At 35.7% G+C, this 14,018-nt stretch overlaps 2 protein-coding genes and 2 non-coding genes across 4 annotated transcripts; 2 read left to right on the top strand and 2 right to left on the bottom strand.

Moving 5' to 3' along the window:
• Nucleotides 1–4,091: 4,091 nt before the first annotated feature.
• LOC147570499 (F-box/kelch-repeat protein At3g06240-like) lies at nucleotides 4,092–5,348 on the top strand. The gene has a single exon (XM_086664632.1). The coding sequence runs from the start codon at nucleotides 4,092–4,094 to the stop codon at nucleotides 5,346–5,348; it is 1,257 nt and encodes a 418-aa protein (XP_086520758.1).
• Nucleotides 5,349–7,181: 1,833 nt separating this feature from the next.
• TRNAV-AAC (transfer RNA valine (anticodon AAC)) lies at nucleotides 7,182–7,263 on the bottom strand. Its single transcript has one exon. It is a non-coding gene; the product is annotated as a tRNA-Val (tRNA).
• A 2,458-nt stretch (nucleotides 7,264–9,721) lies between these two features.
• Nucleotides 9,722–9,793, top strand: TRNAP-UGG (transfer RNA proline (anticodon UGG)). The gene has a single exon. It is a non-coding gene; the product is annotated as a tRNA-Pro (tRNA).
• Nucleotides 9,794–10,548: 755 nt separating this feature from the next.
• On the bottom strand, nucleotides 10,549–13,422 carry LOC147570496 (mitochondrial outer membrane protein porin 2-like). The gene is made up of 6 exons (XM_086657055.1): nucleotides 13,101–13,422; nucleotides 12,932–12,999; nucleotides 11,986–12,096; nucleotides 11,788–11,874; nucleotides 11,481–11,689; nucleotides 10,549–11,136 (listed from the first exon to the last, which is right to left on the bottom strand). Exons 1-6 carry the CDS (start codon nucleotides 13,141–13,143, stop codon nucleotides 10,830–10,832), a joined length of 825 nt encoding a protein of 274 aa, XP_086513181.1. The 5' UTR covers nucleotides 13,144–13,422; the 3' UTR covers nucleotides 10,549–10,829.
• Nucleotides 13,423–14,018: the final 596 nt, after the last annotated feature.

Raw genomic sequence — 14,018 nt, 5'->3', positions numbered from 1 at the left:
TATCTTCAAATATCTTCAATATTCTGAATTCTTCTTGATCGTCGGATCTCGTCTTCTCGATCCGTCACGTACATACACGTATATTATTTCTGCAACTTATCTTGACCGCCGGATCTCCTATTTTCGATCCTCCTTATGTAACGTATCCTATTACCCCCCCGCAAGTTGGAGCACGTAAATTTTGGAGTGTCCGACTTGGAGAGAGAAAAAGGAAATACTTCTTGATTCGTCGTATTCGTCTTCTTGCAACTCTTGGATTGTGGATGCGTTGGAAGATGATTGAACGATTAAGTCACAACTAAAAGTTGGTAATTACGGTCAAAAAATTGAGCGAAAATCAATGACAACGAAATTACATGTATTTTCTCATGTATGTAAAGTTGGTCATTGTATGAAGAAAATGTCAACAACTAAAAGGTTGTGATGATAAATATCTTGTCGTATAAAAACGTCAAGTATGAACTTTAGGAGTGACAACAAAATAATGTTGTTTTGTTTAAAATCGACAAGAAATCATTGTCGGATTACCAAAAAATATTGGAAATTAACAACCAAAATGATGGTCGACATGAAATTCATTGCCAAAAAAGGCAAGATCGCGAATATAATTCCGGAATTAAAGATAGAGATATTCTATCAGTGGAAGAGATATTCTATTAGGTGAAAGGAAGTGTCCAAAATGTAATTTGGTATGAAAGACAAGTCATCATAGAGAAAGTATGAGTTGGAAAATGTCACGGGAGAATCCGGAAATATATGCCAAATTTGATATATTCTATTTGTGGTAAGAAAAAGTCCAAAATATAATTGGAAGAAAGAAAATAATCATGAGAAATATATGATTATGAAAATTTCGCGGGTTGAATTCCGGAATTAAAATCCAAAATAGAAATTCTTTCTCCGTTGAAGAGAGAAATCCAAAATTTTGGTAGAGAAATAAAGTCGTCATAAAGAAAGTATGACTTTGGAAATATCACGGGTATATCCGGAAAGAAAATTAGATGAAATTAATCTATTTTTAGTGTCACAAATAGAAGAGAAAGTGACAGAAAAATTGTGTCACAACTAGAACAAGTTGGATATAGGTGACAGTAGTGGTCTATCACAAAAGAAATGTTCCGACAGTTGAAAACTGTGGCAAGTGACTGTCACGAAATAGTGGTATGAGAAACTGTCGCATAATGAAATTGGGGAAAAATTTAGAAATTCCTAAATTAGAGTTTACCAAAAAAATTGGGTTTTCATTGAAGAAACTAACATCTTCTCGATTAGAGGTATAAACATGAATAGGGTATTGAAAGAACCCTAATCAATGTACATGAGGTAATTACCATGTCCAAAAGCCAATGCATTTGAGCCATATATGCCGGCAATGGTGATATATTTCTAGAGAGAGAAAGGGTCGTTCGTCGGTCTAAAACCGAGAAGTAGAAGGTCAATTTCTCACCAAACCCAGAAGAAATCGGTGGTGGTGTGTCCAAATCGAGTGAATTTATCGAATGGAAATGCCAAGGTCGCCGGAAAATCAACAAATCATACCCTAGGGTTTCTGTCGCTGGGAAGATGAAGAAGAAGGTCGGGTCAACATGTGCTGACTCGGTCAGCGTGGTATATGGTGTTTCCGGGTCAAAGCACGCTGACTGTGGTCAGCGTGGTCAAAATTGGCTTACTAAGTCAGCATGCATAATATGAAGTCCGGGTCATGGTGGAACCGGGTAGTCTTGCCCGGAACTCAGTTTTGGTTTCGGCTGGAACGAACAGAAACCAGATCTGGACATTTTTGGTTCCAGAAGTATGTTTTTCAATTTTCAGACCTATTTTAGGTTTAAAAAATTTTAAAAAATCGAAAAAATCAGAAATAAATCAAAAAATTAATTGACAAGTTACCTTTGTTGAAGAGTAAATCCTTGGTGATTATTTGATGAACTTTAATAAACTCCAGCAAATCAAGTCCGATTCTCGTACAAAAAATATATTCTTCTTTCACTTGATTTTCTCGTCTTGTAGAGAAAACATAAGCACAAGAATAATCTTGAAAATATAAACAAATCGGCAAGACGATTGAGTAAGAACGGAAACACAACTAAAAAAAAAGTTGGAGTTTTGCGGAAGCATAAAATCATTGGAATATGATTAACTTGGGAAAAGAAATCGACGAAATAACTTATCGATTATTTAATCACAACGATATATAAAAAAATCATTGGAATATGATATTCACAAGAATAACTTGGGAATTAAAAAGAATCGTCAAAGTAATTGATCGATTATTATGTCACAACGAACAAAAAAGAACGTTGGAAATTTTGCGGAAGCTTAAATCAGGAACATTAACTTGCTCATGATACCATGTTAAGTTCACGATTATATGATAATCGGAGATATGGACATAAAGAAATGACACGATAATTTAACGTGGTTCGGTCGATTACTCAAGACCTACATCTACGGAGAAATAACTCTTTATTAATAATTCACCACATACAATTGTATGTGGGTTTGATCGGTTACATTGGTCAGACATAACTCGATGAGTTTGAATCCTAGAACCCTCTCCTATTTATAGATGACTTAGGATTTAGGGTTTCCTAGTTTCTGATTACTAAACTAGGAAATAATACAAAATCTATCTAATATTACCATTAGATAGTTACAAGAGATATTCTGAATATAAGAAACTAAATCTTCACATATCTTCAATATATCTTCAATATATCTTCAAATATCTTCAATATTCTGAATTCTTCTTGATCGTCGGATCTCGTCTTCTCGATCCGTCACGTACATACACGTATATTATTTCTGCAACTTATCTTGACCGCCGGATCTCCTATTTTCGATCCTCCTTATGTAACGTATCCTATTAGTAATAGCTTTTGAAAGCATATTTATGCACGAGTGCTTTATCAAGTTCATTTGCATTCAAGAATTCCATACATCACCTGTGCAACTTATGAAGTGGTATTTCTTTTTAATGTCAAAATCCGTATACATTTTACTTAGTGTTTGTATTCTATTCCCAATTTTGTGTATTGAGTTTTACTTACTTTCAAGAATTCCATCATTACATGTATAAGTTCTGTATTGAGTTTACTTACTTTCAAGAATTCCATCATTACATGTATAAGTTCTGAATTGGTATATTTTCTTAACCATCAATAATATAAATTGATCTCCTTTCAAACTTTTGTTGATCTTTATAACTTGGGCACTGAGCGAGCGGATATCATTGGTCTTGAGTGGGCTAAGATCTTCTTCTTCTTGCTCTCTTTTTCTTTGAGAAATCGATTACGATCTACGTTATTCAATACAAAGCATCGATACATTATCAAGATGTGATAAGCACGATAACCGCCTAATTAAAGGGGTCTAAAGCCCAACAACATAGAGCCTAACGCCAGACAAACTTATAATTATTTATATTTTTAATACCCCAAATTCAATAACTATAGATTCCACCTCTTGTGGAAATCGAACTTGAGACCTCTACGGTTTTGGAGTTTACGTCGACACTATCAACCACTTGGGCAACCAAGTGTGGACATCTTCTTCTTCTTGTTGAACACTCTCCTCAAAGTAGCACCTAAGATTGCTAAAGCACAGAGAGCTTGGGCTTTAGCGACTTTTTGGTTTCCCATAGAATGCATGCAACAAATTTTTTTTTTTAGAGAAACCCTTAACATTAAGAGAAAAGAGAACTGCAAAGTCAAAAATAACCACAAAAAGGAAATAAGGACTAAAAGTAAAACAGTTAACTGTTAGAGGGTGTAAAGTGTTGAAAACCCAAACTTAGGGTGCTAGAACAGATGCCCGGTAGATTGTAGGCGGTGGAATTGAAATTTCGTATTAGGAAGGGAATCCTAATTCCTAAGTCCTAACTAACTAACTTATACACCACCGACATTTTATTATACTTATATATATTCCTCTCGTTCCTTTTCTTTTTCTTCACATTCAATCTTCTACTACTCTAATCAACCCCTCTCTCTCTCTCTCTCTCTCTCTCTCTCTCTCTCTCTCTCTCTCTCTCTCTCTCTCTCTCTCTCTCTCTCTCTCTCTCTCTCCCTGTCTCTCTATAAATGAAGTTGAGGATGAGGAAAAGACAACGAACAAGTTCAATTTCGAAGACGAGCCTCCCTGATGAAATCGTCACCAACATTCTTGCGAGGTTACCAGCCAATTCTATCTTAAGGTTCAAGCTAGTGTGCAAAAACTGGGGTTATCTATTCTCTCATGATCCTTATTTTATCAAACTTCACCGTAATCATCATACTTGTATTCAACAAGACAAATTCAGTCTCATTCTCAATGACTATAACAATAACATATTATACTCCATCGATTCTGATTCACTCCGTGCAACTCAAAAACCTCTTTGTGTTATCGTATGCCCATCATTCTCTTATAAACCCGATCTTATGTTTGTTGGTTCTTCTAATGGTTTGGTTTGCTTAACTCATCATCCTAAATTTGGTACAAATAGAATTTACTTTTGGAACCCATCTACTGGTAAATGTAAACTCCTACCTTCACCACCATGTAATATACCTATGATGTGTAATCCTCGCTCTACTAGCTCGTATGCGTTCAATTTGAATCACTTCCCCAATCGTGGTTTCTCGTATGGGTTCGGTTTCTATTATGACTCCAAGGTTGACGATTACAAGCTATTGAAAACTCATACGAAGCAGACTTTTAGCGAGGTTGAACTTTATACTTTAGGCTCCAATTCGTGGAAACTACTCTTTCATAGCATTCCTTACAAAATCATTCAATCAGATCGTGGTGTTCTTGTTAGTAGAGCTCTTCATTGGATGGCAACTCCCTTTTTCGAATCATCCTATAATGCTATACTTTCTTTTGATGTGACGGAAGAGATGTTTACAGAAGTGCCTATGCCGAAAAAGTTGAAGAAAAAATTGTCATCAGACAAATTAGAGTACGTAGAAATTGGTGTTTTGAGCGAGAATCTTTGCATATTTGATAGTATTCGAAAAGTTAGTACTGATGTATGGGTAATGAATGAGTATGGGGTGAGTAAGTCTTGGACTAAACTATTAACCATTCCCAAAAACAGTTATGTCGAAACCAGTTTTCCAGTGAAGTGTTTCAGTAATGGTGACATATTATTTCTCAGAGATGGGAAGGAGTTAGTTTTATATGATAAGCAGACAAGAACTACAATTTCTAAGATCATCTTACATAATCTTGAAGTGGTGACTTGCAGTAGTAGTTTAGTTTCACTCAACTCTAAGACTTATTTCAAGAAAGAATTTCGCCAAGAGGACCCTCGGGCGCCCGTCAAAAAAAGTCGAAGAATTCGGGGCTCCTCACACAAGAATTACTAAAATATTATATTAACTTAGATGTAGCTTAGTGGGAGTGCATTGTTTTACAAACAAGAGGTCAGGAGTTTGAAATCTCTATCTTTTCTTTTTTTTTTTCCAAAAAATTCGGTGCCTAGTTTTCTTGAAATAAAGAAAATCCACTAGTAATTTATTATTTTGTGAGTAATTTTAAATATCAAATACAAAGTTAGTTAATATATTCATCTAATGTTTAACGAAAAAAAATTATGTAACTAAAGTGCAAATGTTTGTTTACTATGAAAGTATGAAAACTTATTTTTCGTTATATATTAACGAAGGACTCAGAATAAAATTAGGCACTGGCCGTCGTTTTTTCAGCCACGTCACTGAAAACTGGTAGAAAGCGAGAAGAGCTAGCTTAATTACAAAGACAGATCTACCTTTATTCTATTACTTTTTTACATTTGTATTTAATTAGCTAGCAATATGTTGATACCCTTAATATATTTATTTTTTCTGCAGTAATTTTTGGGATCGTATTTTATGCCCGAAATTGAGTTCAGTTATTTTCAAGATTTTATTGAGTTCGTATTTTGTTGTTGTGTTTGTAAGTGTAAAACCTAAATATTTTTCATTATTAAAAGAATTAACTTCCTCAAGAAATTTAAAAAATCTAAATATTTTTAACCACTAAAGAGATGGACACCCAAACCTTACAATAATTTTTGAGGTCCAAATGTCAAGGAAAATGAATAATTTCTTTTAGAAATCCTAGGTAACAAGAAATACCAGACGCGCTTTAGATAAAAATTCTTTGTAGAAATATGTGATCCATGTTTTCATATGATTTTGATCTACTGAAGCGTGAATTCACGACAAACCACATTAGTGCTTAAAATATCGGTGTTCTTTTTTGTTCTCTAGCATCACTCTTAACTTTTTTGCATAAATTAAGGAGATGGTTCTAGCACCATTCATCTCTATTAATTCATCAACTATCTTTTCAATCGTCCTTTTCACTACTTTGTGAGAAATTTTAATTTTTTCCAGTTTCGACTCTTCCCTGGGGGTGAGCTCCAGGTGATCGCCGTTATTTTGAGTCGAGTCGAAGTCAAATCAATCAATAATTGTTTGATTAATCTTCCAAAATTTAACTAAAAAAATTATTCCAAGCTTGACGATTACAAGATTTTGATGATTAAAACCATCTCTGGCTACCACCATGGTTCTATTAATAACAATGCTGAGCTCTACACTTTAGGCTCTGACTCTTGGAAAATCTCTCACACCAACCTTCGTAACAATGTCATTCGTCACGGATCTGATGTCCTCATTAATGGAGCTCTTCACTGGATGGAAATTCCCTTTAATGAAGGATTCCTCTGTGAAGTTATAGTTTCTTTTGATGTGGTTGAAGAGAGATTTGAACAATTACCAATACCACAAGTTTTAAATCTTTATTTTCAGCACCACAGGTATATTGATTGGCAACATTAATTTTTCTTAACCATGAATTATATGAATTGATGATTTCCGACCAAATTTGTTTTGATCTTTATAACTAATTAAGGGACTGAGCGAAAACACCAGTCCTATGATCTGCTTCTTGTTGAACACACAATGCAGCAATGGCATCTATCATGACCGACGGGAATAAGGTTCAGGAACTAGGGCTCGTTGGGTATTGATGGGTATACGACTTGTTATTAGCCCTTAACTATAAACATCTGTTACTAGCTAGTTAGCTATAATCCCCTCCCCTTCTCTGATCCAATGAAACAAATCCATCGACTTCACAACAACTGAAACTATACATCTAGGAAGAAATAATTGTTACCATTAACAAATAATAAAATTTTATCAGAAAATGAATGGCTTCGACCGGACTCGAACCGGAGACCTTCAGTGTGTTAGACTGACGTGATTACCAACTACACCAGTACACCACGAAACCATTTACATGCATGTGCTCTTTAGTGTAAACTTACGTTTATGACATTTGCTACATCAAAAATGTGATAAGCACGATAACCGCCTAACTAAACCTTGAAATAATCGGGTCTAAATCCCAACTAAACTACTAGTCTAAAGTCCAACGAAATAAACGACTCAAAACCTATAGAACTGTATTATTTATACTTTTAATAACCCAAGTTCAATAAACCATGGATCCCACCTCCTCTGGAAATCGAACGACCTCCAGGATTTTGGAGTTTATATCGACGTTATTAAACGTTGTGAAGTCAGTTTCGTTGGTAACGGTTAGAGAAGATGAAGAAGATGATGGTGTAATTGTGGTGTTACTATATTTTGTATTTCTGTTATGTGTCTATAGGCACTCCAAAGGTAAGGTCAATAAGTCAAGGTTTGTTATGACTCTGTCAAAGCGAGAGAATAAAAGCATTCCAAATGTTTGATAACAGTGATCCCTCAAAGTGTTACAGAAGGCCAAAAATATATTGTCAAAAGTAAAAGTGTTGCCAAAAAGAGAGTGTTTGCATGTGGTGATGTTGCCAGAAGTAGCCCCAAGAAGATGCTAAAAGTGTCACCTTAAAAGTGTTAATAAAGTGACTGCAAACAAATATTGCCGTCAAGAGTCCCAAAAGCTTGGAATGTTGGCACACAAATGGTACCAAAAGTGACACAAAAAGGCATTGCCACAAGTGACCCTAAAAACACTCTCGAAAGTCTATGAACCGTAGCCAATGTAACTAGTCCTTTTTCCCACTTAAACTTCTCTTTTTGTATCATCTATCTCTCCATCATTGCACACATTCTACACTTACACGAAAGTGTAGAAAATATCGGAATTAAAACATTTCCGTGTGTTAGACTAATGCAACAAAAAAAACTATACCATAATTTCAACAAAATAAAAACTATACCATAAAACAAGTAATTTCTGTATTCCATTTATTTAAGAAAAATGATAAAAAAAAAAAAAAATAACATCCTCAAAACAAAAGAAACTTTATTTTTCAAATCACTAATTAAAGAGATACATCAATCGATTGTATTGTGGATCAAACCAAAACTGAAAACACCATGAACATTACATTAATCTTGGAAGTCCATAACTTGAGGAAAAGGAACCAAATTTCTCACCTGATGAATTCTCTACCAAATTCGAAGACGAAGAAGATGATGATAGTTAATCCTCTTGTACTACTAATAATAATAGTACTAACATCAAGATTCATCCTCATTAATTGTATTGTATTGTTGATCAAAACCAAAATTCAAATCACCAAGAACATCATAATAATCTTCAAGGTTCAAATCTTGAGGAACATGAACCAATTCTTTACATGATGAATTCTCAACAAAAATCGAAGACGAAGGAGATGATAATAATCCTCTACTACTATTACTAATAATATTAGTAACATCAAGATTCATCCTCATTAATTCATCAACTCTTTTTTCAACCATTTTCTTCATTCCTTCTCTCAAAAACTTCATCTCTTCCAACTCATTAACAGAATTAACTGATTTTTCCCACCAAATCTCATCATCATCCTCTGTTCTTTCTTGTTTCATCATCTTCAATTTTCTTATTGTTTCTTCTCTTTTCTTCTCAATTTCTAATTCATTAATTAAATTATGATACCTTCTTTTAACAATATCAAGATACCCATTACTTCGAATTGGTTCACTTCCATTAAGAAAAGAATTAATAACAGAATTGACAGAGTGATTACTGAATGAGAAAACTTTACCAGCTGGTGAGAAAACAATAATGGCAATTTCTGCATCACAAAGAACAGAGAGTTCAGAAGCTTTATTGAATAACCCTTTTCGACGTTTGGAAAAAGTGACTTGTTTTGAACTTGTTTTTGTGATTTTCTTGATTTCAATCTTTTTTCTTCCCATCTTTTCTTAATTCTTGTTGTTTTTTTCTAGCATTACTTATTATTATTACCAACAAGAATAGTAACTGTAAGAAATAAAGAAAAACTGGGTGAGTATTTATAGGGTAATAAGTAATGTGGATTTGGTAGTTTCTAATTTTGGGTGTTCCTAAAACTCAACTTAAATTGATTACTGGTCTTAATTAATAGTGAAGATATGGAAAGATTATGAAAATTCTGTCATGGGGAATTTTAGATTTTGAATTAATTAAGTTGACAAATCTACCCCTGACTGAGCATCAAAGTTTTAGATTTAACTTTTAAGGTTAGAGTGTTTTAGAGAGTGAGAGAGAGAGAGAAGATAATAGTGAGATTTCATATGCTTCTTTCTACAGTATGATTTAGAGAAGTGAGGGTGAACGAAAGATTTTGGAAACTAACCAGAGTCTAATAAATGCCGTTCGTTTAAAGGAGTGCCACTAATTAATTGGATATTATAAGTGAGGGGTAAGGTTTTCTTGACGTAACTATACATTTAGCTGTCACTCAAGGTTATCAAACGGGCATTTGGTCTAGTGGTATGATTCTCGCTTTGGGTGCGAGAGGTCCCGAGTTCGATTCTCGGAATGCCCCTTACGTTTTTTCTTTTTTGCCATCTTTTGGTGGTGCGAGACCTTCAACCCCCAAGATTGGTGGTGCGAGACTCAACCCCACGACTGGCTAATAAATTGAACCCTAAATCCATCTCTATGAGTCATATGGCTTGTACCACAGGCTGGTGGTGGTGCATCCTCAAATTACACAGGCGATCTCTTTTTTCACCTTTTAGACTTTGGAGGACTTTGGAGGTTTGCGTGGAGTGCTTTTTTCCTCCACGTTTGGCGTTTGTGGAGAGGTAGTAGAAGAGAGGTGGCTTTAGATGGTTGTAGTAGTGGTATTGATGAAGAAGATGAAGGTGGCCTCACTTACACTTCAAGGGCACTAATTATTTTCCCTCTCAAAAACCCTAAACAACAGCGCAAGTGTTCAGTGCGTTCTTATGAGGCAGCTCTCTCCTTGGAACTCCGCAACAAATTGTAAAACATAAGATCAGTTACATCGAAAGAATCACAAGAGAAAGCATGAAGAAGATCTAGTTGAGGCCTCTCAATCAATCGTCTTCATTTCAAAACAATACACCAGCGATTGCATTTCGAAACAATACATCAGCGATTTCATTATTGCAATACGGTTCCCTGTAACTCACTGACAAAACTCAGAAAGCCAAGTTTTGGTAGATGGAGCAAATGTTTTGGCACCTTAAGCAGCCTAATATTTCAGTAGGGTAAAATGAAATGTCTCTCAAGTGTTCCAAAAGCATAATAACAAGATATGAACCAGATAAAAAGGAACCAAAATAACAATTTTCACATAAGCCGATACAAAGCTCTGCCAATACAAAATGAACGTCATAAAGTCAATCCTATCCAGACGAGAGGAAAAAAAGTATCAGACGTAACAGCCCAGTCAATGAATCCACAGTCATTTGAGACCTAGAAATGAAAACAACTACCTGTGGGAATTTATTTCCAGTTTCACTTTTTCCAACACCAACCAAACCAATAGTCGAAAACAAAGGAGAAAGATGAACCCGAGTGAAGTCTAGGATCATCAATCAGACTATTCAAATTCAAGGCTTGAGAGCCAGGGCCAACCCAAACCTGGGAGTCTTGTCCAACGCCTTAGTGTCAAACTCACCAGAGATAGTGAGGAAAGACTTGAGTTTAAGCTCGTGTTGCATCAGAGCTGCAAGTTTCCCGTGGTTGTTGAGCCTTGTCTTCACTGTTGTTAGAGGATCGACTGCAAATGAACCTCCCACTGTGAATGTGTTCTCGTTAGTGGAGAACCTACGGGCTATCTCTGCAACACCAGCAGTTCTCTTCGCCAGATCCAAATGGTGCGCATACGAAGCAGTCAGTGTGTCTCCCTTGTCAGCCCTGGAAAACACAATGTTTAGAATAATGGTAAAACAAATGGTGATGGTCAATGGCCAACACTGTTGAATTAGAAAAGGTGTGACAGTTTTCGTAATGGTTTTATCGTTGAAATGACAGGTTGTCAGAAAAAGTAATAACAGTCAAAACAGTCGTCCCATCACCCCTCTTTAGTTATTCCGCTTTAAAAAAATTTGAGGGTTCTTCAACGGCAAAGATCTCTACAACGGAAATATCAGTTCAGGCAATAGACAGAATTTTGACAACTTGGAAAGGTACTGATACGAAGTTGTTACTGAAAACTCTTTAATTTTGTGGTTGTTAGTAACCGGAATTCGGAAACTTACAATATAATAGAAGCATTATAATCGGGGTTTGTCACACTAATGCCGGCATTGTACTTTGTAAAAGCACTTGAACTTGTATCATAACCAGCCTCTGCACCAAAGGCAAATGTTGGGGTACCAATGGTTGCTGAAAGATCGACTGCCGGCGACTGGTTCAGGGCAACTGCAGTGGTCAAAGTCGCATGGTCATGAAAGTATTGCACCTCCACCTGCAATAGAAAAGTAGAAATATGAGTGGTTTCCTCCGAGTTAACAAGTTGTACCTTCAGCTATTGTTCTGTCGGAGTAAAAGAGATGAGGGTGGTACCTTGCCAGAGTTATAATTGGGCAGCTTAAATGAAGCAATAGCTTTTGTAGATGGCATAATCTCTACAAAAGTAAGGGTTGTTGCAATCTGGTACATTTAGAAAGAGAGGAAAATGTGTTATTATTGTTAGAGACTGACTACCAAAATTCTAAGGTATAACAACAAAATGGGTTAGGCAAAAGAAAGTTAGCAAGAGACATTTGATTCAGTGTCAAGTTTGACATCAATGATAGTGTTCTTATACTTGTATTGTGCTGCAACATCACCGGTGGAGAGGCCTCCCTTCTTCACTGCAGTTGATGTGAGGGCCTGAAAATAAGCCGAAAGCATTTAGTTGACAACAACCAAGGATTGCTGGAGAGAAGGAACATACAACTAAAAAGCTTCATAAAAACATTAATTCTGGTACACAGCCATGGGATAAAATGTAAAAATGCACAAGGACACAATCCAACCATCTAATGTTATTGAAGTTATTATAAATCATCAAATGTTGAACGGTACCAAAGTCTCTCTAACCATTGATTCATTGACTTGATAAGTGTAAACCAGCAGAGGAAGTTGACATTGTTAGCCCAAGTCCTACCTATTTACCGAAGTTAATTGACTGTTAAGACACTCAATATTATATTGGCGAAGGTCATTAATTTTGTGGTTGCTAGTAACCGGAATTCGGAAAATTACAATATAACAGATTTTGTACTTACTTCCTATGTTATATAAATCATCAAATGTTGAACATATATATATATATATATATATCATTTTAGATCTCTACTTGCACTGAAGAAATTAAATTTCGAAATATTTTGGTCTTTTATTTCAATGCCTACCGAAATTTCCATCGAAACTGAAATTTAACCAAGTTCCTCTTGACAATGCCTTGTCAAGGAAGTAAATTTCGAAACCAAGATGTCAAGAACAGACATAGGAGTAAAATATTACAGAATCCAGAATGCAAGGTCAATGCAACAAAACCAAGTAAAAGATAAAAACACATGATTCCAAGCTTGACGATCGTCGTAATTTCAAATAGTTATATGACAAAGTACCAAAAGTTGGACCCAAACTAAATAAATGTAAAGCCAACAATAAAATAAAAATCGTCATAACATAGAAAAAAAATTAAAGAAGAGAATCATACAACTCCGGCATCTGTGTAGGTCCCGACGGTGAATTTCTGATCGTAACTATAATCCTTATTGAGCAGATCTACAAAATCAATCCACGAAAAAAGAACAAAAAGTCAGTGATATTGAAACCCTAGTTTTTAACTACATAGATTAGATGTTGATAGAACTAATTTTTCTTACCTTTGGCTTTCTTGCCGATGTCGGAGAACAATCCAGGTCCCATTTTTTTGCAGCGAAGTAGAGAAAGAGAAAGAGAGGGAGGATTTCCGCAGAATCTGAAATGCGAAGAAGAAAAGAGCTGGAGATACAAAATGAGGGTTTCGACGACCCGAAGAAATGCAATAAAACAAGGTGAATGTTTTTTCGATGCTCCGACCTTCTTAATACTCCACGTGGTACCTTCTTTTGGGTACTGGTACCGTATAGAACTAATCACGTTCCTTTCTACATTGTGATGATGAGATCGCTACCTATTTATTGATCAGTTGAATCAAGCGGTCATAAAACACTGATTAAGTCTAATCATTTTTATTCGAAAGAGTGAGTTGCCACATAATTAGAGTACCCAAGCCCGTGTAGGTGGATATTTTGGGGGAACCTATTTTGGTTTTAGGGCTCGTGTATGGAAAAATCTTAGATGTCTCAAATCCGCACCACTACACTGAAGGATTGTCCGCACGTTGTGACTGTTGATGGACTGTCACTGTCGACAACGCCAAGGAAAAGGTTATTTCTCCTCTACTCCCACTACCATCACTGGGTGACCACTACCATCTCCAACCGCCATCGCCACCGCCAGTTCTCTCTTTTCTTCCCTCTACTCAAAACTTTCCCTCTCTTCTCAAACTTTCTCTAAAATTCCTTTTTTTTGTTCGCAACTTCTGTAGGTGATGTAGTAGTCGATAAGTGGCGTTGGGCGATCAGTGATGTTGGTGGTGGTTAGAGAGGAAGAAGAATAACAAAAATAATTGAAGAATTATTGGTCATAATAGTACACAGGCGACACTTTTACTGGCATAAAGAAAAGTAATGGTAGGAGTTGGGAGCACCCCAAGATTTGACAAATGATTTTTCCACCCAATCCTAGATGTCCTGGAA

The sequence above is a fragment of the Eschscholzia californica genome, unplaced genomic scaffold (assembly GCF_041429995.1).
Source record: "Eschscholzia californica isolate CP2 unplaced genomic scaffold, dmEscCali1.0.p SCAF_1, whole genome shotgun sequence".
NCBI classification, from domain to species: domain Eukaryota; kingdom Viridiplantae; phylum Streptophyta; class Magnoliopsida; order Ranunculales; family Papaveraceae; genus Eschscholzia; species Eschscholzia californica.
Note: the sequence above shows the minus strand (reverse complement) of the source record. Positions and strands in the feature narration are given on the sequence as shown.